The sequence below is a fragment of the Oculina patagonica genome, chromosome 4, assembly GCF_052425735.1.
Source record: "Oculina patagonica isolate OP01 chromosome 4, crgOcupat, whole genome shotgun sequence".
NCBI classification, from domain to species: Eukaryota; Metazoa; Cnidaria; class Anthozoa; order Scleractinia; family Oculinidae; genus Oculina; species Oculina patagonica.
The window spans coordinates 49,731,839-49,755,742 of record NC_135761.1 but is presented as its reverse complement, the minus strand read 5'-3'; the positions used below and the strand labels follow the sequence as shown (position 1 = coordinate 49,755,742).

The 23,904-nt window shown below is 41.4% G+C and overlaps 5 protein-coding genes across 5 annotated transcripts in view; 4 read left to right on the top strand and 1 right to left on the bottom strand.

The window, feature by feature from the left end:
• The window catches only part of LOC144650412 (uncharacterized), a 264,303-nt gene extending 259,140 nt beyond the window's left edge, over positions 1-5,163 (top strand). Inside the window, exons 14-18 of the mRNA XM_078510077.1 lie at positions 790-1,079; positions 1,825-2,169; positions 3,036-3,180; positions 3,615-3,639; positions 4,717-5,163. Of these exons, the coding sequence (XP_078366203.1) occupies positions 790-1,079; positions 1,825-2,169; positions 3,036-3,180; positions 3,615-3,639; positions 4,717-4,991 (1,080 nt within the window). The 3' untranslated portion in view covers positions 4,992-5,163. The remainder of the gene's footprint in view (positions 1-789; positions 1,080-1,824; positions 2,170-3,035; positions 3,181-3,614; positions 3,640-4,716) is intronic.
• Positions 1-23,904, top strand: part of LOC144650437 (death domain-containing ATP nucleosidase-like) — an 89,274-nt gene that overhangs the window by 38,656 nt on the left and 26,714 nt on the right. The gene's annotated exons all lie outside the window — the stretch shown is intronic.
• LOC144648547 (uncharacterized) lies at positions 12,439-15,249 on the top strand. Its single transcript, XM_078508075.1, has one exon. It carries the CDS (start codon positions 12,439-12,441, stop codon positions 15,247-15,249), a length of 2,811 nt encoding a protein of 936 aa, XP_078364201.1.
• LOC144648546 (uncharacterized) lies at positions 15,345-18,161 on the top strand. Its single transcript, XM_078508073.1, has one exon. It carries the CDS (start codon positions 15,345-15,347, stop codon positions 18,159-18,161), a length of 2,817 nt encoding a protein of 938 aa, XP_078364199.1.
• LOC144648545 (myomesin-3-like) lies at positions 18,324-23,473 on the bottom strand. The gene is made up of 5 exons (XM_078508072.1): positions 23,242-23,473; positions 22,242-22,544; positions 19,274-19,585; positions 18,973-19,050; positions 18,324-18,616 (listed from the first exon to the last, which is right to left on the bottom strand). Exons 1-5 carry the CDS (start codon positions 23,471-23,473, stop codon positions 18,612-18,614), a joined length of 930 nt encoding a protein of 309 aa, XP_078364198.1. The 3' UTR covers positions 18,324-18,611.

The window sequence follows — 23,904 nt, the reverse complement described above, 5'->3', positions numbered from 1 at the left end:
TGAGTGGAGTACAATTCAGGGAGTAATCGGGCGAGTAATTCAAAATCGGCCGAGCGCGCAGCGCGAGGACGATTTGAAATTACGAGCACAATTACTCTCTGAATTGTACGACACGAAGTTCAATTACTAATTAATCGTGTCAGTAACAAAATTCGAGGTAAGGAAGTCTTTAGGAACCTTTTCTGTAAGAAAAAGTCAAAGGTAAATTCAACTGGTTGCACAAAAAGTTAGAAAACAGCAAGAAAAAAACCTATTCAAATGCGCGTGATTGACGCGCGGATGGCGTAGGTATCCAATTTGAAGTTGCTCAAATTGGATACCTGTAATTGGACACTCACGTGATCGCGCGCCGATTACGCGACAAATAGGCGCGCGCAGAACCAATCAAAATCGAGGATTTCGTTATAGATACGATTAATGACTATACACAAGGATTTAAAACTTTAAAAGCTTTATGAGTTCAGTAGAGAGTGTGTATCTTTCCCAATAATGTTAGATGGTTACCTGTTGATATAAGCGTCTTATATAGAACGAATTTCGATCTGCTATTTTATTAATTTATATATCGTCAGAAAACTGTATTGAAATTAGTTCAAAGTCATAAAGTGATGATAAAATGAGCTCCCTCCCATTAAAATCGCATTTATTTTTAATATTTATTATTCTTACATGCACCGGTTTTGTTTTCGTTTTTGTTGTTGTTATTGTTGTTTTGTTTTGGTCTCAGACGCAAAATGTATTCTAACAATAAAACGCCTTCGATATTTATGTTCTGGTTACATTTTAAAGGTGCAAGAAATTCCAAACCAGTGGTTTGAGGAAAGTGAGATAATTTTTGGGCCAGTCCTTCACATCGCATGTTCCAACAATGATGAACTTTTGGAGCCGGCGACAATTACTATTCCTATCTTGCTGCAAGCAGACGAGAGGGAATTTACAGAATTCTCTTCCAGTAATGTTAGGGTTTTAGTAAATTCAGACGAGGAAACATCAGATTGGAAAGAGATCACTCACCAACTGCCTAGCCCCGTTGATGTAACAAATGGAGTGGTCAGATTTCAAGTAACACATTTCTGTATGTAAGTTCAGCATGCATGCTGTGTTTAGTGCTAGAAAAGTGTGCCACTTATGGTATAAAAAAAAAAACAAATTAATGTTACTGTTTTTAAATTAAAGTTGAAGTCACACCTTTTTAAACAAGCATATGATTTGTTTTAATATTTTTAATATTTGATCGTTTTAATAGTTCAACACTAAGGTTGACGTTTTCTGTGTAGATCCCATGACCTTTTCTGTGAAATTTGTTCATCATTCTTTCTGGCTGAACACATGATAGCTTTTACATGCGCACATAAGTGAAAAGCTAATTTATTGAATCGAGTTTTCTGTGATAACTGCAACTGAATACATATGATCAATAACAAAGTAAGATACTTCTTAAACGTTGAAGTTGCAACCAAAAAATGAATTCCAATGAGCAATAACACCACTATTGCCAGGTTTTCGCGAATGACAACAAAATTTTCAAAAACAAATTTCCTGCAAGAGTCACCTGCACGATTTCGATTCTTTCTTAAAAAGTTAAATTGTATGGGATAACGTTATACATTGTAGCTTGCACATGGGCCATGCCATGAAGCTATCCCATGTCATGAAGCTATCCCATCCCAAACAAGTATCCAATAATTGTTATTGCACTCTAACCTTTTTGAAGTTTGTGCGAGTACATTCGGCTTCAAAAGACATTGAAACGAGTCATAGACAATCTATCTGTATAAACTGAACAAAGCAGATACTCAATGCGATTAAACCATTTCTTTGCAGGTGGTCTTTAGCGTTAAAAAGGGCTGTAGCGCTAAAAAGGGCTAGGCGGAAAAGTGGTGTGAGAAAGCTCCCTCTCAGTTGGTATAAACCAAATACCAAGATCTTACGAGAAGCAGGTTTCTTTGCATGTTTGTGCAGTACAGATGCACCAGGAAGTGATCATTTCTTGTTAAAATTGTGTTGTTATCCCATTCATATGGAGTCACGAGTTAAAAGAGATATGCATTCTGAACACAGAGTTCTCCTCCATGGAGCTGGAAACTCCATCAAACAACTATGTGAAAGTGACGATGTACGCGTCTCCACACTGAAAGGTCTTAAGGCGAAGAAGGACTTGAAACTTAGGTAAGATTATCCCGAAAAACTTTAAGCACAAACGAAGCACTAAAACTCCTACCTATTACTTTTATTTTACCAAAGTAACCGAAGCAGGTCACATTTTCCATTTTATCTTAATAATAATTAAGTAAGCGTTTTTTTTATCATTTCTGCAAAGTTATTGCTATCTCCTATTTTAAATCAAGTTCGAGTTCCGAACTGTACGGCCACAAATCGACGGGAAAAAATGAGTATCCATCCATGTTCTTCCAGTACTGGCGAGAAAACGAGGTTGGATATTTATTATATATCACTTTCGAGTCAAGCGCACGGGAGGCTGTTTCATTTGACTGACGTGTGTCAAAGGCAAAAGAACTAGTGAGTTTTATTGGCCTTCGAAGACAGTTTGGCAGTTGGCTCGATTGATAGAGACGTGGATTCTAACTTCAAACGTCTTATTTTTAAGATTGATTGGTGTATATTTTTTTGGTGAAAGCATGAATGTTGGTTGTGGTTCGTACAGGGTTACTTTGAAAAGTTCTTTTGACCAAGACAGGCAACTCAATTGAGAACAGGGCGTGTTTTTCAAAACTCGAGAACTTGAAAATGCGATAGTGTTCCTTAGAAGTAAGGAAAGAGAAAATTGTGAGGAACTACTGGACAAAAACCTCAGATACCGCCGTCCATTTTTAATAATAAGGATAACCCTAATCATAAGCTGAATGGAGCTGAATCAGTAAAGGGATCCAATGATTTCCGAATAAAAAGAGCGAAGGCATTCCGGATTGAGCGCTGAAGATTGAACAAACAAACAAACAAACAACAGCAGAGTTCAATCGTAAACGAAAAGAGCAACTTATAGTTTCTAACCTAAACATTCTGTTTGTTCTCAGGTTTATTGGTGTGGAAAACTTTAAAGCTTGTGTGGCTGTTAGACGTGATCATCGGTGTACCGTTCCTGAAATTAATTTTATCAAATATATCAGGGGAAAACGAACAATACGACTGTGTGAATTGTCACTCGCCCCACCTGCTTTGGTAAGATATTTCTCCATTTTTTAAATGCACCTAATTGTAGCAACGTTGTCATAGAAAAAAGCAAAAATATGTCAAAAAGCAAATAGGAATTAATAAGGCATTACTGCGATAAGTTTGAAATTTGCCCAAAGCAGCAGCCTCGAAACGCCTCAAATTATATGTTATGTGAATCAATTTAACTTACAGCACAATAAATATGTGTAGAGATGAACTTGTGGGTCTCCTGTGAATGCTGCCAGCTATGACGAATAAGCTAATTATTTCCTATTTGGCTTTTTTTTTATTTTTTTCTCTTTAATATGACAATGTTATTGCAATGAAGTTTATCTCCGTTTCCTGCTTTATGGCTTCCCGTGCAGCCTCTCCTTTATATGTTGTATCATTCAGGGTTCTATTAGATAATAGATTATTATTTCATTTGTTTTATTTCATAGACTACTACTACACAAAGCCAGACTGGTAAGTTCTTACTTTTAGCAAGTGCCATGTTGTTAGTTGGGTTGTGGTTTTATCATATGGTTATCAACGATGAAACTTTGGGTTCAGACGGAAGCGTATTGCAAACATTAATTTAAATCTGTTACGTACCAAGTTAAAGAAAAACGGAACGTAAAATACCGAATTTTTAAAACACGTTTTGATGAGTATACGATGAGTCTTAAGAACGTTCGCGCCAAAATTTTCTACTCGATAGATTTCTTTATTTTTTTTTCTGCGGTCAGATAATGAGTTACTTGTGTCAGAAATGCAAAAAAAAGTTGGGGTCACCGACTTCGTTTCAAAATAAAATTATCCAGTATTGGTCTTATTATTAACGATCAAATCTGTTGAGCTTGGCTCAGCACAACCAAAGCAACATAATACGTTATGCGAATGCTGTTATTCTTATCATTGCTCTTGTGCGTGCCGCAGCACGACAGCTCACATTAGCTCGCATGTTCAGTTTCTTATGAATTACAGCAAAGACTCTTCCGAGACCGAGCCCCTTTAACTTCAAGAAAATACCGAAACCCACTCGAATTGAATTTAATGAATTGATCTAAGACTCTCGAGACGTTCAATCTTACCCCTCTAGAACTGTTCTAGAACGGGCGTTACTAAACACCGAAGCGGAACGAAATGGAGCGAAATGAGCCAGAATGGACCGGAATGAACCCAAACGAGTCCGGAATGACAACGGAAAGGACCGAAATAAGACGAAGTCAGACCAGATTGGGACGGAAAGGACAATAATGGACCGGAATAGAGGACCGGAATGAGACCGGAATAAAAACGAATGAGACGGAATGAGACCAGAAATGAAATTAAATCCTTAGGCTTTATTTAGTAGCTTACAAGTGTTAAAAAACATTCGCTGACATATGCGAGTCTCATTTATATTAGTTCTATTCTGAATCATTCCGGTCCGATCCGTTCTCATTCCGGCTCATTTCCGGTCCATACTCCTGTCCGTTTCGTTGTTTATTAGTTACGTCCCTCTAAAACTTCCAAATTTCGATCTAACACGATTTGCTTATTTTCCCTTTGTGATTTTAGTCAGAGAAGAAATAGTCAATAAAGATGATCTGGAGAAACTTTCACGGAAGATCGAGGGACACTGGAAAGCTCTCGGACGTCGTCTGAACATCGAGGAAGCCGAGCTAAAAGGATTTCACAAGGAAAATGAGGAATACTCAGAAAAGGCATATCAAATGCTGCTACACTGGAAGCAGAGAGACGGCTCAGATGCAACTTACCAGGTCTTACATGACGCCTTGGTTCATTCATTTGTTAAACGCAAAGATCTCGCGGAACAGATTTGCTGTGGCTGACGCATGCGCCTTTGTTACTCTTGGCAATTTTTTCGCGCAACTTTATTCCATGTTTTGTTGCGACACGATCAGATTGGTCGATTTCCAGCAGAACACGACAAATAGACTCTGAGTTCTATTATTTTTTTTAGAAGAACAGAAAATATAACTGTTTCGTGTTTATTAGCTTTAACCAGCACTAATGAATGTTTGGGAGAACTTTTCAACGAATTTTTCCACATAAATAGGAGTGGTTACTGTCAAATATCGAGAAACCTTCGGATGGCTTCTAATAGGTCTGATTAGGCCCGATGCAAACACACGCCACACACAACTACATTTCAACATGGCGGCCATACAAGAACTGGGTCCGCCCTTTATTAAGCACGCGTAATAAAACCGCTGACCAATACATGACACTTTCTCCCCTTCTAATATGTTTGTCTCAAAACCTAGCAGCACAAGGATACATGCAAATAAACAAACTTGAAACTTTCTAATATGAACAACACAAATGTCTCTGCTAAAAGCAGATTGAGTCCCTAGCCTTATAATGTTCTTAAAGTCACAAGTTAAGCCTCGCCTCGGCTATCACGGGCGAGTTCCTTGAAACTGGCCCTGAAGCTGCTGGAGCCTTTTGAGTCGGGGACTCAGGAACTGGATCTGCAACAGGGTATGGAATCTCAGCGGGTTGTTCCAGAGCTGTCGCTGGAACACTGGTACTCGGTGATGGTGATGGAGTACTCGCTACTGATACTGGAACTGCCATTGAAGCCGGCAACTCCTCAGGATCCACTTCATCAAAGGCCTCTTCCGAATTCATACGCTGCATCTGCAGAGGGTGATCAAAGTGGACATAGAGCAGTTGGCGACCAACTCTTACCTTCTTATCACTGTACCTGGGACCCACTTCTCCACTCCTCCCCGTGTATTTCGTACATTCACAGAGTCACGTGGTGACAGTTCTCGCATCTTGACACGACTCTTGTCATGTTGCCGCTGCTGTCTCCCTTGCTGGTCCTGGATGTGATCTTCCATGTTTGGCAGGAACACACTGAACTTGGTGCGAGGTTTGCGTTTCAAGAACAGTTCTGATGGTGTCACTCCGGTCACTGAATGAGGAGTGTTTCTATACTGGAACAAACAATTGGCCAGTTGATGTTTTAGCGAACGCTTCTTACCGCCTATTTTCCCACTTTCAGCATGTTTCCGTAACGCTTTTTTCAGGATTGGCGCTGTGCGCTCTGTTGCCCCATTAGAAGATGGATGGTACGGGGGTACCAGTGTTTGTTTAACTCCATTCTGTTTAAGGAAATTGGTGAAATCCTGGGAAATGAATTGGGGCCCGTTGTCTGAAACAACTTCCTCTGGCAATCCATATGCCGCAAACCAAAGTCTCATTTGGTCAATAGTGCTTTAAGCAGTTGTGGATCTCATGTGTGCCACCTCTATCCACTTGGAATGACTGTCAATCAACCCAAGGAAGCACTTGCCGTCCTTCTCTGCAAAGTCGATATGTACTCTTTGCCACACCCGAGTAGGCCACCTCCATGGGTACAGTGTTGCACTGGGCGGTGCTTTCCGCACTGCTTGACACACTTCACAACTTTTCACCATTAACTCAATTTCTGCATACAAATTCGGCCACTAAATGTAACTTCGACCAATAGATTTCATTGCGACAATACCAGGATGTTCTTCGTGTAATTCGTGCAATAGTCTGTTCCTTAGCGACGGAAGAATGATAACTTGCATTCCCCATAAGGCACATCCTTCGTCAGCTGTAAGCTTGTGTCTTCGTTGAAGTATGGTTTCCGTTCCTCACTGGATACATAATTTGGCCATCCTGTTAGCGTGTAATTTAGAACCCTCGCTAGAACAGGATCTCTTTTGGTTTCGCGGCTGATGTCCTTAGCATCCACTGGCAATTCTTTAAGGCCTGAGAAGAAATTGAGTTCAGCCTCTTCTTTCAATGGTGGATTGTTACACTGGAGACGTGATAAGGCATCAGCATTGCCATGTTCTGTAGACGGTCGATATTCCACTTGGTAGCTGTAGGCCTGCAGAATTACTGCCCAGCGTTGCATTCTAGCAGCTGCTAAGGTTGGTACTGCTGTTTTTTGACCCAAGGTGGTCACTAAGGGCTTGTGGTCTGTATACAGGTGAAACGTACGACCATACAGGTACTTGTGGAATTTCCGGACTCCGAATACAATTGCTAAGGTCTCCTTCTCTATCTGGGAATAGTTCCTTTCACTCTTTGTTAGTGTTCTCGAGGCAAAAGCGATGGGACGCTCTTGTCCATCATCCATTACGTGTAAAATCACAGCGCCTACACCATACGGAGACGCATCACATACTAGAATCAGCTTTCTCTTCTCATCATAAGGAACCAATACTCTACCAGCCATAAGCTCAGATTTACTACGCTGGAAAGCTTCTTCCCATTTTTTTGTTCACTCCCATTTCACTCCCTTTCGGAGCAGTTCATGTAATGACTGAAGCAAGGTGGAAAGATTGGCAATGAAATGGCCATAGTTATTCAGCAACCCTAAGTAGGAGCGCAGTTCCGCCAGATTCTTCGGACTTCACAGATCGCTGCAATCTTCTCATCAGTAGGGTGTCGGCCTTCCCCATCTAAACGATAGCCTAGAAACTCTACACTCGGTACCATGAACTCACACTTGGACCACTTAGCTAAAATACCATGCTTTTCTAGCCTTGTCAACACCTCGTCTAGTACTTGCAAGTGTTCACTGGGTTCTGTTCTGATCAGAATTTTCATCAATTCGACAACGCACATTATCCATTCCTTGCAATATCTGATCCAAAGTTGACTGAAACAGAGCAGGTGCAGAGGCAATAACGTAGGTCAGACGCTGATAGGCATACAATCCTTTGTGAGTGTTCACAGTGAGGTAGTGTTGGCTCTCTGGATTCAATTCCGTCTGTTGATACGCATTTGACAAATCAATCTTGCTAAACACAGTTTCACTTCCTAATGTAGCAAATATATCTTCTGTGTCTGGCAATGGGTAAGGGTTGTCTAGAGGTCCTGGTTAACTGACACCTTGAAGTCACCACAGATGCGAATACTTTCATCTTTCTTGGGCACAGACAATTGGAGACTGAGCCCAGTCACTACGTTCCAACTTCTTAACAACTCCTAGACTTTCCAAACGATCCAATTCTTCTTCCACTTTTTTTGGCGAAGTGCATAGGGAACTGGTCTGGCTTTGCAAAATACCGGCTTAGCACCATCTTGCAACTTTATATCTACCTTGAACCTTTGATGGTTGATGGTTCCCAGTCCCTTGTCAAAGACATTTTTGTGCCGATTCAACACATCAGACAGAGTGTCAGCTTTGCTCACATGAAAGATACTGCTCCAGTTCAACTTGAGTTGCTCCAACCAATTTCTGCCTAGCAATGGGGGGCCATCGCCATCAACAACAATCAAAGGTAGCACCAGTTCCTGCTGTTCATAGACCACAGGCAAATGAACTTCACCACAAACAGGAATTCGGACACCATTGTAAGCCTTTAACTTAACCTTGGTGCTACGCAAGGGCTACTGATTAAGCTGCTGATCATACAGGGTCTTAGGCAAGATAGACACAGAGGCCCAGTATCCAGTTGCATTTTGCAACCCTTCTGATCTAACTAACTGACACATGAATCGGGGTACGTCCATCCTTACCAGAATCCTTCGCTGTAAAAATGTCCGGAACCTCATCATCATCTGTGTCCTCTTCAACCACTTCTTCAACAAATTTTGTCTCTCCAAATTTACTCTTTCTACCACTTGACTTGTTTCCAGATGCTGAATGGCTGCCAGGGTTGGTCTTGCATACACATGCGGCATACATGTCTCTCTTGAGCACATTGGTAGCATCTTCCCTGCCTTTTGTTCCCTTTTGGCTGCTTGGGAGGCTTTGGAGGGGGTGTTACAACGCCGTTATTCACTCCCAGTGATTCCTCTGTTGAAGATGCAGAATCCTTTGATCGAGCTACTTCTTGCACTTTCTCAAGTGTAAGATTTTCCTTTGCCAACAATTTTCTCCTCAATTCCGACGATCGACATTTGTCAATAACTTAATCTCTGATGTCAATGTCTGGGGTCGTTAAATTACAATTCTGTGCTTGCTTCCTAAGCCTAGCTATGAATTGACCAACTGTTTCTCCGTCCTTTTGAGCCATGCTTCTGAATACATGTCGCTCGTACGGTTCATTAATCTTGGTGACAAAATACGCGTTCAGAGTACGTACCGTTTTCTCGAAATCAGTAGCCGTATCTTCTTCAAATTCCACACTCGGGCCTGGGTCACTCAGTGTTTCGTACAATTCCTGAACCTCTATTCGCGCGGTGTGAAGTAGCAAAGCCTTCTTTTGTGCATCGTTCACCACTCCTTTGGCCACAAGAAAGTATTGAAACGATTGAAGCCATTTCTTCCAACGTGTTCCCAATGCAGACGAATTTCCTTTACAATCGAACGGAGCTCCTCCTTGAATTTCGATGTTATCTGCCACCATTCTTTGTTAGTTAGTCAATACCATCCTCATCGCCAGTGTTGAAAATCGAGAAACCTTCGGATGGCTTCTAATAGGTCTGATTAGGCCAGATGCAAACACGCCACAAAACAATACATTTCAACATGGCGGTCATACAAGAATAAGGTCCGCTCTAATGCGCTCTTTATTGAGCATGCGTAACAAAACCGCTGACCAATACATGACAAGTTATATTAAAATTAAATATCGCACGGCAACACATCAAGAACTGAAGATAAGCAATAAGAAAAATCTCAAAAATCAATATTCACAATTTGCTTAAGACCCAGAGTAGAGTTCATCAGCAACTTCAAGTGAAAAATTCACACAAAACGAAGTTTAAAAGAGTTATCCTTTTGAAAATTACCTGACAATACGAATACAAACTGGAAAATATGAAAATAGAGGAGCATCAATCCCAGGTGAGGAAGGAAAATGCTCAGTATGCAAAGAAAATTGCATAAAACACGAACATCATTTCTTGATGTATTGCCAGGGGTATACTACCATAAGACGTGAGCTACATTCGTACATTTCAAACATAGATGCAATTAACACAAACTTAAGTGATAACGAGAGGACTAAGCACTTTCTTATTAGAGCTGACAACAAAAATACATAAAAAATAATAGGTATATATATCCAATTAGTGTTTCAAAAAAGAAGAGATGTTCACCTCACAAACGTTATGAGTATTATATTCATTATGACTGATGATGATGTTTGAAACATCGAAACATGTTTCGGAAACTGAAAAGCGTTGTTTGTTTGTTTTGTTTTTTGTTTGTTTGTGCTATCAAGAATCTTTGGTAAAATTCTCTATTTATAAGCAGCCCACAAGATGCTGCAAGTGCCAGTTGCTGCTTCAGATGTTATCGTGCCGGAATCTGGGTCAAGGATTGCAGGGTTGAAGTTTGAAGTTTTTTTGTTGTTGCTTTAAGGAATTCTTCGATTTCAGCATTTTATTATTTCGTCAGAGGGGCCTAAGGCACTCCCCTGTTCCTAACTATAAATTAAACAGAATCTCTAGCTCTTAATCCATCGGCATCTCGTTTAATCAACATCTTTAGGTGGTCTAAGGTCTATTTAACGATTAGACGGCGAGCTCGAAGATTCTACCGGCTGATAGTTGGCGAGGGGCGAAGCCCCTCGCCATTTATCAGCCGGTAGAAACCGAGACCGAGCCGTCTAATTGTTTTAGCATAACCCACTGACCGATCTATTAAACTCAGAATATCGCCACCTGTCTAGCCAATCAGATTGCGCGATTACCAATAGACGGTCAGTGTGGGTATGCTAATGATTTTTAGGCGGTGACGCCTATATGTTGTCGCCCGTGGACGGGCAATGTTACGATTACCCCAACCGAGTAGCACTGGGAACTAGGCACTTTGCTGTTTACTCAGTTTCGGTACGCCATCTTTGATTGTCATGAGTACTGAATCAACTTTAAGAGCATCCATCGGCAAAACGCGTTTGATTTCTAACGTTCAGTTAAACAGAGTTTTGGATTCAGGGGAGAATGATGTACTGGATAATTTTGAGCTCGCTTAAAGAACTTTTCTACCCTTGTATGTGTATTCGAAGTCGGCATACGTGATGACGAGTGAAGGCCGGTTAGTGTCATAACTTTTGAAACCTTTCCATAAGGGAGACCGATGGCAGCAGTATCTTGATTAGATTGCAAAGGTGAGCTATCTGAAATCTTTGTTTGCTTTGACGTGCATTGTTGGCGATAATATTTAAGTTTAAGTTAATTTTCTTTTCTTTTCCCTTCGCGACTCGCCATCTTCATTTTACTGCTTTTGATAATATTTATTCGGGTATTTATCTCAAGCCATTAAAAACAAAACAGTGACGGTATCCGTATTCCTATTTGTACGAGAAGCCAGAATTCAGAAAGAACTTCTACCCTATTGCTGATTTAGCTGATCTAAAATGTTTTGTTTGAATGCATGGAAGTGATTCTAGTAAGCGGTGTTGACTTCATTACATTTCAGACCGGAAATGTCACACAATCTTCAGTATCGACTAGGTGTGGAAATCAATCCTGGGCCTTCTGTTGCTAAATGACGAAGTTCATAATGATTTAATGTATTTATCTTATCATACTGTAGGTTTGTGATGTATTGGAGGTTCCTTTTGTAGTCAAGGCAAATAAAAATTAAAATGAATAAGAAAAATGCAATTTCTGGGATCATTGTAAAGCGTCATCGCCTGTGCATGCATGTATGCGTGCCGGTTATTAGCATCACCCAGGGACCGACTATTGGGCAAACTAGCAATCTGATTGGCTACGAAAGCGCGGTCTAATTTTTGTTAGCATTACCACACTCCACACTGACTATTGGTTATCGCGCAATCTGATTGGCTCTCGGAGCGCGCGCTTAGTTTTCGCTTAATTTTATCAATCAAAACCTTCAATAAATCCATTCTAGCGAGTGGGTTATGCTAAAGCAATTAGACGGCTAGCTCTCGGTTTCTATCGACTTTGATAGTTGCAACTATCAGCCGATAGAAACCTCGAGCTCGCCGTCTAATTGTTAAATAGTCTACGTTGGGAGTAAACGCAAGTGCAATTGCTGTGTTACAGCCCGCTACACCCGCAGGGGTAGACTTTGTAGGAAACCCGAAAAACTTGACTTGTAATTGTACCCCCGTGGGTACCCTACAGCGAGCGTCACGTGACTCGCATCGTGTTCGCTGTGCTCAAAGTTGTAAGTCCATGCACAGAATCGAAGCTGTGAAACAAAGATTGTTTGTACACAAGAAGCCGTGAATAAAGACGTTGAGTTTAACAAAACATAATGGTCCTTCGAGCTGTGGATTTAGAAGATCGCAAGAACATTTTGCTGTGGATTGACTGACTTCTGTGAGACTTCGTGCAGTCAACACTCGAAACCACGTGGGCGACAAGATGGCCGCCAGTGGAAGTGACAGTGATATCGAAGACGAGCTATCTCGAAAATCAGTGGAGCAACTACGTGGATTACTCAAAGAAAAGGGATTATCGACAGCTGGAATGAAAAAGGTCTTGATTCAGAGGTTAGTAAACGCATATTATGAGTCAAAGACTGCTGTGAAATCAGAGCTGTCAGAATCACACGAAGATTTGAATTTCGCTAAACTTAGCAAAGAACTTCCTCCATCCGTTAGCAAGGAACAGTCGAAGGAAATTACTTCGATTCGACGTAAAGCGAAAGTATTGCAGGGGGATATTGAGGCCTTAATTCGTGATATTTCAGAGCTGAGCGAAAGTGAAGGCAATAAGGTCAAGATACAGATTAGAATCGAGAGATTGACAGAGTTTCGCATGGCATATCTTCAGTTGAGAGATCGTATAATTTCACTACTCTCAGACGAGGAAATTGATGATGAGCTAAGCTGTTGGAGGGAATTCTTGGATATGATAGATCGAGCTGTTGATGCTGCCCATGAATACTTAAATAAGGAGTCCAATTCAAATGAACAGTCCTCAAAAGGGAGTGTACAAAAGGACAGTCACCAATCATCTAATCTTAAACTGCCTAGAATTGAATTGCCCAAGTTTAATGGTGATGTGTTGAAATTTCAAAACTTCTGGGATCAGTTTGAAGCTGCAGTGCATGACAATGATGATTTGCCCAATGTCCAGAAATTCACTTACCTGCGTTCAGTGCTGACTGGCATTGCTTTGCAATCAATTGAAGGGTTTGAAGTTACTGGGGCGAACTATCAACCGGCAGTAGAATGTCTCAAGCATAGGTATGGAAGAAAACGTGTGGTAATCTCATCTCTTGTCAAATCAGTCATCAAGATGGATGCAAAATCTGTTGTAACTGCAGCATCCCTTCGAGATCTTTATGACACTTTAAAGAACCGAACTAGGGCTTTAGAAGCTCTGGGAGAAAACCCAGTGAGTCATGGTTGTATTTTGTTGCCAATGTTTGAGACCAAGTTGCCATCAGAGTTACTAGAAAAGTGGGAATTGGAGCTTGCAGACACCCCTGAAGATGAGATTGGTCTTGAATTGTTCTTTAAGTTCCTCAATCGACAAGTTGTATCCAAAGAGACAGGAGAGAGGAACCTAGAACCAAATCTTAGCCCAAAAGGTCGTAGTCCAAATAAGGAAAGAGACAAAGCAAGAAAGCCACCGTTCATTCCAGCGAGTGACCGAGAACAAGTGTCAACTGCATCTGCTTTGTTCAGTGAGGCAAAACCACCAACAATTCCAAGTTGTAGATTTTGCAAAGCAAATCATGGGTCACTTAACTGCCCAGTGTTTAATGGCAAACCAGTACATGAAAGATGGAAATTAGTTCAAGAAAACAAGTTGTGTTTCAATTGTCTAAAGCCTACCAACAGCAAGCATTTCTCTAAAATCTGTCGTCACCCCAAGTGTTCTGTTGTAAATTGCGGTCAACGTCATCACAAGTTACTGCACAGTCAGCCTTTCGTCGCAAGAACTGAGAATCCTAACAATACTACATTGACTGGATTGGCTGCTTCAAAACCCTCTTCATCTATGAAGGAGACACTTCTTCAGACAGCGTTAGCTAAGCTATCAGTGAATGGCCAAGAAGTTACAGTTCGTGTTCTACTTGACTCTGGCAGTCAACGGTCGTACATCCGAAAGAACATTGCAGAATCCATTGGTCTGCAAGGCCCCTCAGAATTATTAAGTGTTGCAACCCTGGGAGGAGACACAAGTGAAACCAAGAGATTTCAAAGAGTGCGATTTACTCTTTCGCCAATTCAGGGACATCCAACAGGAACTGTGGAAATGGAAGCTCTTACTATACCCAAGATTTGTAATCCCTTGGGACCTGTCAAGTTGAATCTTAAGAACAATCCTCACCTGCAAGGTTTGACTTTTGCAGACTCCTACCCACGCAATTCAGTTCAAGTAGATGTTCTTATCGGTGCAGATCACTACTACTCTTTCGTAACTGGAATTTGTAAGAGAGGAGAAACCCCTGAATCATTGGTAGCTGTAGAATCTCACCTTGGATGGATACTTACAGGACCTGTAGACAGTTCTTCAGAGCACACCTCATCCATGCTAACAATAGTAGAGAATAAAGAGATCACCACAAGTCTGAAAAGGTTTTGGGAACTAGAAGCAATTGGCATAACTGAAACTGTGAATCCAACTATGTCACAAGAAGAAGAGTATGCAGTCACTGACTTCAATGATGGACTGAACTTTGATGGAAGAAACTACGAAGTTCGATTGCCATGGAAGAAAGACCATCCAAAACTTGAGAAGAATTATGCGCACGCTGTAAAACGACTTGAAAGTATCGAAAGGAAGCTAAAACGAGACCCTGAGAAAGCTGAAGCATACACCACTGCAATCAACCAGTATGTAGAGAAAGGCTTTGCAGAGGAAGTAACTGACTTGAGCAGTGAAGATGGAACTGTCCGATACTTACCACACCATGCTGTTTTCCGTGCTGACAGAAAGACCACAAAGTGTAGAATCGTATTTGATGCTTCTGCCCGAGAGCAAGACAGTGCATCTCTCAATGAGTGTGTCTTTCCTGGTCCTGCACTACAACCAAACCTTGCATCTGTCCTGATTCGTTTTCGTACGCACAGAGTTGGCATGATAGCAGATGTAGAGAAGATGTATCTTCAGATTAAACTTGCACCAAAGGATCAAGACGTTCACCGGTACTTGTGGAGGGATCTAAGGACAGATGAAGTACCTAAAGTTTACAGAATGCGAAGATTGACATTGGAGTGAACTCTAGTCCATTTCTTGCCATCGCAACAGTGCATGCTCATGCCAATAAGTATGCAGAGACATTCCCTAATGCTGTGAGGGAAATTCTACATAACATGTATGTAGATGATTGCTTAACGGGAGCCGACACAGACAACTCTGCAATGAAGCTTCAACAAGAGATGTCAGAAATCATGATGACAGCAGCATTTAACTTGACGAAATGGGCTAGCAACTCAGAGCTCGTAATGGATAGCATAGACCCAAAGAAAAGAGCATCATCGCCACTAGTGAAGTTTAATTCATGTGAACCACTCAAAGCACTTGGTGTTTCATGGGACTTGACATCTGATTGCTTCAGATTCATTGCACCAAACGAAATGGTTTCATCCCATGATCCAATGACAAAGAGAAGTCTTTTAAGTTTAGCATCCAAAGTGTTTGACCCAATGGGACTGATTTCGCCTGCCACTGTGAAAGCAAAGATCCTTTTCCAAGAGCTCTGGCGGAGAGGATTAGAGTGGGATGACCCATTGGACAGTGACATTAAAAGGGAGTGGTCATCATGGAAGTCAGAGTTGTTGCAGCTAAAGAAGGTGGCCATACCTAGATGGTTTGGAACAAGTGTCACTTCGGAGTCTACCGTCGAGCTACATGGTTTTGGAGATGCCTCCCCAAAGGCCTATGGAGCAGCAGTGTACATTCGAGTTATTGACAAGCTGGGGCAAGCATCCTCTCAGCTAGTGATGTCGAAATCCAGAGTTGCACCTATCAAGGAAGTGTCACTTCCAAGATTAGAACTACTAGCAGCAGTGGTCAATGCTAGATTATTGAAGTTTGTTGTAGATACTTTGCAAATCAAGATAAACCGTGTTGTATGCTGGACAGATAGTATGGTGACGCTTCACTGGATTAGAGGACGAAGCTCACAATGGAAGCCATTTGTAGCAAATCGAGTATCAGAAATCCAGTCGACATGGGATCCCGAGTGTTGGCACTACTGTGCTAGCGAGGACAATCCTGCAGATCTGTTGACACGTGGATCGAATTGTGACAAGCTGATGTCAAGTGGACTTTGGTGGAATGGACCACAATGGCTGTCCTTACCTCTTGAGTATCAACCCATCCAACATCAAAGTGAAGATAGTCCACCAAACGCCTGTGAGGAGGAAAGAAGAGTAACCCATGCTTTCACATCAGTCACCGTGAAGCCATTAATCGATATGTCTCGCTACGGAACATGGATGAAGCTGATCCGAGTAACTGCTTACGTGTTAAGAGCTGTAAAGGTGTTCAAAGCAAAATGCAAGTCTCCCGTGACTGAGCTGTCAGCTGAAGAAATGCAACAGGCAGAGTTGAAGTGCTGTATGTGGATACAACAAGATGTATATAAAGAAGACTACGAGCAGCTGAAAGCTGGAGAAGCACTGCCCAAAAGCAGCCGCCTGTTAAAGCTAGACCCTTACTATGACAGAGCTGATCAAGTAGTAAGAGTAGGTGGACGATTGCATTTCGCTGACATTCCTGAAGAAACAAAGCATCAAGTAATCCTGCCACATGGACATTCTGAAGTCGCAAAGATGATAGTAGATGTCCACAAACAGATGTTCCATGCTGGTCCAGAAACCATATTGTCAACCCTGAGACAGAGAATTTGGCTAACCCAAGGAAGACGTGAAGTCAAGCGAATAATCAGAAAATGTGTAACTTGTCAAAAGCAGCGTGTTGGCCCTTGTGATCAGAAGATGGGACTGCTTCCTGAGGAGAGAGTTACACCCTCACTACCGTTTACACACATTGGTACTGACTTCGCTGGGCCCCTTTACGTGAAAGAGGGATCAAGTGTGAAGAAAGCATACATTTGTGTATTTGCCTGTGCATCGTCTCGCATGGTTCACCTAGAGCTAACAAACAGCCTGACAACAGATGAGTTCCTACAAGCCTTTAGTCGCATGACAAATCGCAGAGGTCTGTGCGATACGGTGTGGTCAGACAACGCAAAAACATTTGTAGCAGCAAATAATGAAATCAAGAAGTTGTATGCCAACCACAAGACACAAACCCAATCTATGTGGGATGCAATGGATCTAGATCGTATCAAGTCTGAGTTATCATCAAAGGGGATCAAGTGGAAATTTATCACTGAGCGCTCGCCATGGAGAGGTGGTTGGTGGGAACGATTTTGTAGAGCAGTCAAAGAACCACTTCGTAAGGTCCTAGGAAGAGCACTTCTTACCTTCACTGAACTGAACACACTGCTTATTAAAATAGAAGGTGTCATCAACTCAAGACCTCTGACTGCAGTGAGTGATGATCACAGAGATCCATCGCCAATTACACCTGCCCATCTCGCCATTGGCAGATCACTTAACCAACTACCTGATGTTAATGAAAACAGCCTTGAGATGTCCAGTAAGAAAATTATGGAGAGGTATCTTTACGTGCAGAGATTATTCAACCACTATTGGAAGCGCTGGAAGCAAGAGTACCTGCATCAGTTGACCGTGAGAAACAAGTGGCATAAAGAAGAAGCCCCCATAAAAGTAGGAGATATTGTGCTGATCTCAGATGATAATGTGTCTCGTGGAAAATGGCCGTTGGCTATAGTTCAAGAAGTTCACCCTGGACGGGATAAACTTGTGCGAACGGCAACAGTACGAACTGAGAAGAGTGTTCTACGCAGACCGGTACAGCGTCTACACAAGTTAGAAGTAGAATCAACAGCCCCACAAGTGATTCCTGAAGAAGTTCGTTTGCATGGTGGGGAGAAGAATGAAACAAACATTGTTCATAGTGAAACTAGTACTGTTCCTGTTAGTAAGCCAAATCGCAGTGTTGTCCTCTCCGATAGAGGACAAGGTGGGGAGAATGTTACAGCCCGCTACACCCGCAGGGGTAGACTTTGTAGGAAACCCGAAAAACTTGACTTGTAATTGTACCCCCGTGGGTACCCTACAGCGAGCGTCACGTGACTCGCATCGTGTTCGCTGTGCTCAAAGTTGTAAGTCCATGCACAGAATCGAAGCTGTGAAACAAAGATTGTTTGTACACAAGAAGCCGTGAATAAAGACGTTGAGTTTAACAAAACATGCTGAAATCACAAACAAAAATTGTGACTAAACCACTTTTACCGAACTTTTTGTTGAATATATCGATTTCTGGGTTACGCAAAAAAACAATAAGACGGTTGGCTGTCGGTTTTATCAGCTGATAGAAAACTCGAGCTTGCAGTCTAATTCTCAAATAGTTGCTGTGGTTTCAGTTTCCACGGTGAAGTTGCAGAATGTAAAATCGGCCGGTAAAGACGTAGTTTCAAAGTATCCCTATCCACTAATACTTGTGATCGGTACTGTACAGTCTGCCGGTAAAGTCTGTAAGTCAGCTCAACCTGTTTAGGAGTAAGGGAATAAAACAATAAGTTGTCTTTGTGATATACAAAAAGAACGACAACGGTCACGACGTTTATTAAAGTACAATGAGTACATGAAGACAGAGCGTATGTTACGAAAAAGCATGCAATGATCAGCCGACCAAGTTTATCAGACTTTTTTACAAGTAGTTTGAGCGGAGGAAGCAAAGAACAAATGCAACCAAAATATGTTCAAGTTCAAATTAAGTTCATTTTTTTCGAGGTGGGAGTAAATACAGTATTTCGTTTTCGGGTCAGACAAATTTGTATCGACGCTTTTTGGGGCGGGTAATTCTGTTAGACCTGTATAAAAAGAACAACTTTATTTTAACTACCTGTGCTCCCATTCCACCAATCATAAAACAACTTCCATAAAAATTCCAAAAGGCTTATCAGATTGTCTGGAGATGGATCTGAAAAACAAAATCATTCGCGAAAGTGTGAGTCGTTGAAATTAGTATGCAAATTTTAAAATAGCTGTGACATCACCTCATTCACAAATTTCTCAACATTGACCCTTTTTCCCTGGCAGCAAGCTTAAGAGAGAGACATCTCCATCTCCGTGAGCAAAAGCCCTAGCAACCGACCATCGTGTTCTTTTTTTATATGTACGTTTACATCGACCGCTTAACTTACCTATTGACACTGTTACTCTTTTGATAGCCTCTGGTACTTTTGGGCCCTCGCCACATTTGTTTGTAGCAGTCACTCGGAATTCGTAAGTTTTCCCTGTTTCCATTCCACTGACCTCATATTCCAGTTGTTGCTTGACCTGCTTCAGGGGAATCCAATCAGCCGGTGCCGAGCCGTCTTCATTCAGTATTTTTTGGTAAACTGTGTAATGAATAATCGGTGTTCCATTGTCACCAGGCTCATTCCACTTCAACGTCAGCTCATTTCCACTTATCTCATTCGGAAGGTCAATCAATTCAACTGGCATAGGAACATCTGCATAAACCGCGACAACAGATCTTTAGCAGTGAAAAATTTGTTTCTTCTTTTTATAAACAATAATTATAGTGCCTTTATAACTAAAAATAAAAAAGATTTCATTTATACCATTTCTCATAAATTCACGTCGTCATCATTTTAATGTCCATGAATAATGCCTTAAGTTTACTATTGTTAGCGGCTACTGAATTTGGCGATGTTTTTCTGAGCAAAATTTAGCGACTATTTAATTTAACGATTTTCCGAAAATTTTTAAAAAATTAGCGATATCCTGTAAACCAGTTTTTAATGAACATATAGATAAGATGGAAATAAATGTTCAGTAAAAGATCAAATTCAATTAAAATTGATTTTTTTTTTAAATTTTACTGAAACAAATTTTAGCGAGTACTGAATTTGGCGATTTTCGGCCTTCTCGCTAAAATCGCTAAAATTAGTAGCCGCTAACAATAGTAACCTTAAGGTTATTAAAAAAACTATTTGAAAGCAGAATCATGTTGTTGTACTCGGAAAAACTCAAGGGAATGTACATCTATTTGGGTGGCTTGGGTGGCTTCTGATCAGGAAGAAAAGGTACTGGCATCTCTTAAAAGACCTTAAAACTAGCATGTAAAGCTATATTCGGTCCATCTTGGCCTTCGTACAGAAAGCTCAACCTTTAAATTACTCGCGCACCCTTCGCTTTAGCTCGACAACCAAAAGTAGCAACAGCAAATCAAGGATGAAGTCTCAACGCATTGTATATTTCGTGGTTTAAATTTCTCCTTGGTTTAAAATTCTTCAAACCAGTTTGATTTTTATTTTTATTGTCTTATATTGATTATCATAATCGAAACAAAGGAAATAAAAATTAAACTGGTTTGAACAAATTTAAACCAAGGAAACATTTAAACCACAACACATACCTCACCTAGCACCGTACGAGATTGTAGTAACTTCATTTATTTTTGCAATACAACTAAGAATTCTCTGATAGAGTTGCCACTACGAGCGTTTTAAGTCTGTAGTTTGTACTTTTTAACAGTTCATTCCTAAGTCCCGATAACCACCACTGCTAATTATTATAACTCAGTGTTGATCAGTAGTCCCCTATACTTTTTTGACAAGCAGAAATTAAAAAAAAAAACAAGTGTTCTCTTTTATTCTGCATGATAAAAGGGTAAATACGCTGCCTAGTAGTGTAGTTTCGTGATTGCTTCACAGGAATGCCATAGCATAATAAAATAAAACATGACATGACATGACATGACATGACATGACATGACATGACAGGACAGGACAGGACAGGACATGACATGGTAGGACAGGACATGACAGGACAGGACAGGACAGGACATGACATGACATGACATGACATGACAGGACATGACATGACAGGGCAGGACAGGACAGGACAGGACAGGACAGGACAGGACATGACATGACCTGACATGGTAGGACAGGACAGGACAGGACAGAACAGGACAGGACAGGACAGGACGGGACATGACAGGACATGACATGGTAGGACAGGACAGGACATGACAGGACAGGACAGGACAGGACATGACATGACAGGACAGGACAGGACAGGACAGGACAGGACAGGACAGGACAGGACAGGACAGGACAGGACAGGACAGGACAGGACAGGACAGGAAAGGACAGGACAGGGCAGGACAGGACAGGACAGGACAGGACAGGACAGGACAGGACAGGACAGGACAGGACAGGACAGGACAGGACAGGACAGGACAGGACAGGACAGGACAGGACATGACATGACATGACCTGACATGGTAGGACAGGACAGGACAGGACAGGACAGGACAGGACAGGACAGGACAGGACAGGACAGGACATGACATGGTAGGACAGGACATGACAGGACAGGACAGGACATGACATAACATGACATGACAGGGCAGGACAGGACAGGACAGGATAGGACAGGACAGGACAGGACAGGACAGGACAGGACAGGACAGGACAGGACATGACATGACATGACATGACATGACATGACATGACATGACATGACATGACATGACATGACATGACATGACATGACATGACAAAGGAGGACAGGACAGGACAGGACAGGACAGGACAGGACAGGACAATGACAGGACATGACATGACATGACATGACATGACATGACATGACATGACATGACATGACATGACATGGTAGGACACAGGACATGACAGGACAGGACATGACATAACATGACATGACAGGACAGGACAGGACAGGACATGACATGACCTGACATGGTATAGTATGGCATGACATAACATGACATGAGGGAAAGTAAAAGAATCAGCAGCTATAAAACACTTACTAAGGATAGCTAAAAAGCTAACAGAGCTTTCATTTCCCTGGATCTGGGCCTAATTGTTCAGTTATTTACCCAAAATAACTACCCCGCGATCTCTCTTTAATCTCTGATCATGAGATTTTACAGAAAAGCCGTCGGTATACTATGCTGTATCAATATTTCAGAAAATTTGCTAGCCCCATTATTTTGAATCCCCGTTGTCTCGAACAATTTTTCATCACCCTTGGAACTTATTTTGTTAAACTATAGGTTCACTGCTGGCAAAGGAACTGCTTCCTAAACTTACTTAATGAAATATTTGGTATGAACGTGGAGCATAAACTTGATCTCACCTAAGACCTTGACTTTTCTGATGTTGCTTTCTTTTCCTTCGAGATCATTGCCATTTAAAGTCTTTACACCGGTCACCTTGAATTGATACGATTTGCCTTTTTCTACTTTGCCTTTTTCTACTCGGATTTCACATGAGTTATCTGTAGTTGTGGTGACCCTTTCCCACTGAGCATCTTGGTTGTCGCTCATCTGGTACACTCTGTAATAATTTGGAGCGTCTTCTGAACGGTTCCATTGTAAGGTAATTTTGTCTGCAAATACTTCATCGGATAGTTCACCAAGTGTCACTGCCCTAGGGAAGTCTGTTGAAAGTTAGGAAAAAAAAAACACAATACTCAGTCGAAAGAGAGCAGCTGACTTATGGTTAATACTCTCCATGACACGAGTGGCATATGCCACAAGCTACGATGCCACTCTTAGGACAGCTAACGTATCAAATGTGGACGCCATAAAGACTTTGAAGAGATCTACTTTATGAGACTTTATCACCCCCTACAATTTTTTTTCTGACAAGGAACCACACTTTAAAACTACAAATTTCCCCTGAACTATATATTCGGGGATCTACCAAATATCTCTCTAAGGCTCGTTTAAAGCAAAGGAAATCCTGACAGCGATGGCAGTTTGGATATGTGACACTTATAATCGCCGATTTCCACTACTTTATTTCAGTCTATTTATTTTTTAAGGTTCGATAAAGAAGATTTACTAAATAGGATGCTTATTACCAATAAGTTTTATCACCATTTCGAACGTTGTCAAGGCGAAGGAAGAATGGGGACAGGTCTGCACGCAGAATACGCGAGATTCTCTATTTTTTCCGGGGAACGAAAATATCCGAACCGAAAGTAATTCCCATTTTCAGTCCTTTACCTGTGGAGGGAAGCTAAGGCCAAACCTATTAAATGCCTTGGTTTTAAGTGAAAATTTATGCAACATAAATGGCTGTTGAAGAGCCTTTAACCAAGATGGTGGAACAACACATTTGTTTCTTCGTACCTGGAACTTTAAGAGAAGTTTTGTCGAAGAACATCGGGAAAAAAGCTTCACCTTTTGACCCAACCACGCCAACAACAAATGTGGTATCCCTCTCATCAGTCCATAACACAGGTGATCCAAGAATGGCACTTTTTTCAAAATCTGCGGGGACGTGACTCCATTTGTTGTTTTCGAAGGACCAATTAACGCGCTTGGGGTCTTTCCTATTGGTGACAGCAAACGAATGGTACATTTTGTCATCTGAAGGTTTTTGCATAAAACAAAAAGCTATGTCTGGCGTGCTTGCAAGAGGGATGAAGCTAAACTTGTTATCATCACGGATATCCTGAATCTTAAACTTTATGCGGTGCTTGTTCTTGTGTCTTGGGTATTGTGTACAGAAACGATCTGCGTTTAACTCGTTTCCATCATTTCTTCCAATGTCTTCGGGATTGGCAACGTCTGTGCAAGTGACTAAAAAGAACTTTCCTGACTTTTTCACTGAGCATGCCAGTCCCTTTATCACGTCGTCTGGACCAGATCTGACCACAAACAACGCTTTCTGAGGATTCGTTATGCAAACCACTTCTCTCAATAATGGGACCAATGGTGGCATTTTGCCTAAAGTTAAAAAAAACACACAATATAAATGTGGTGCTGTTTAAAAGAATCCTGACAGACAAA

Excerpts from the sequence above, each read along its gene's own strand:
- LOC144648547 (XM_078508075.1), top strand. The coding sequence starts at position 12,439 with ATGGCCGCCAGTGGAAGTGACAGTGATATCGAAGACGAGCTATCTCGA.
- LOC144648546 (XM_078508073.1), top strand. The coding sequence starts at position 15,345 with ATGTATGTAGATGATTGCTTAACGGGAGCCGACACAGACAACTCTGCA.
- LOC144648545 (XM_078508072.1), bottom strand. The coding sequence starts at position 23,473 with ATGTACCATTCGTTTGCTGTCACCAATAGGAAAGACCCCAAGCGCGTT. Across the intron at positions 22,545-23,241 it reads AACTTCTCTTAAAGTTCCAG|ACTTCCCTAGGGCAGTGACA; the intron begins GTACGAAGAAAC and ends AACTTTCAACAG. Across the intron at positions 19,586-22,241 it reads CAGAAAAGTCAAGGTCTTAG|ATGTTCCTATGCCAGTTGAA; the intron begins GTGAGATCAAGT and ends CGGTTTATGCAG.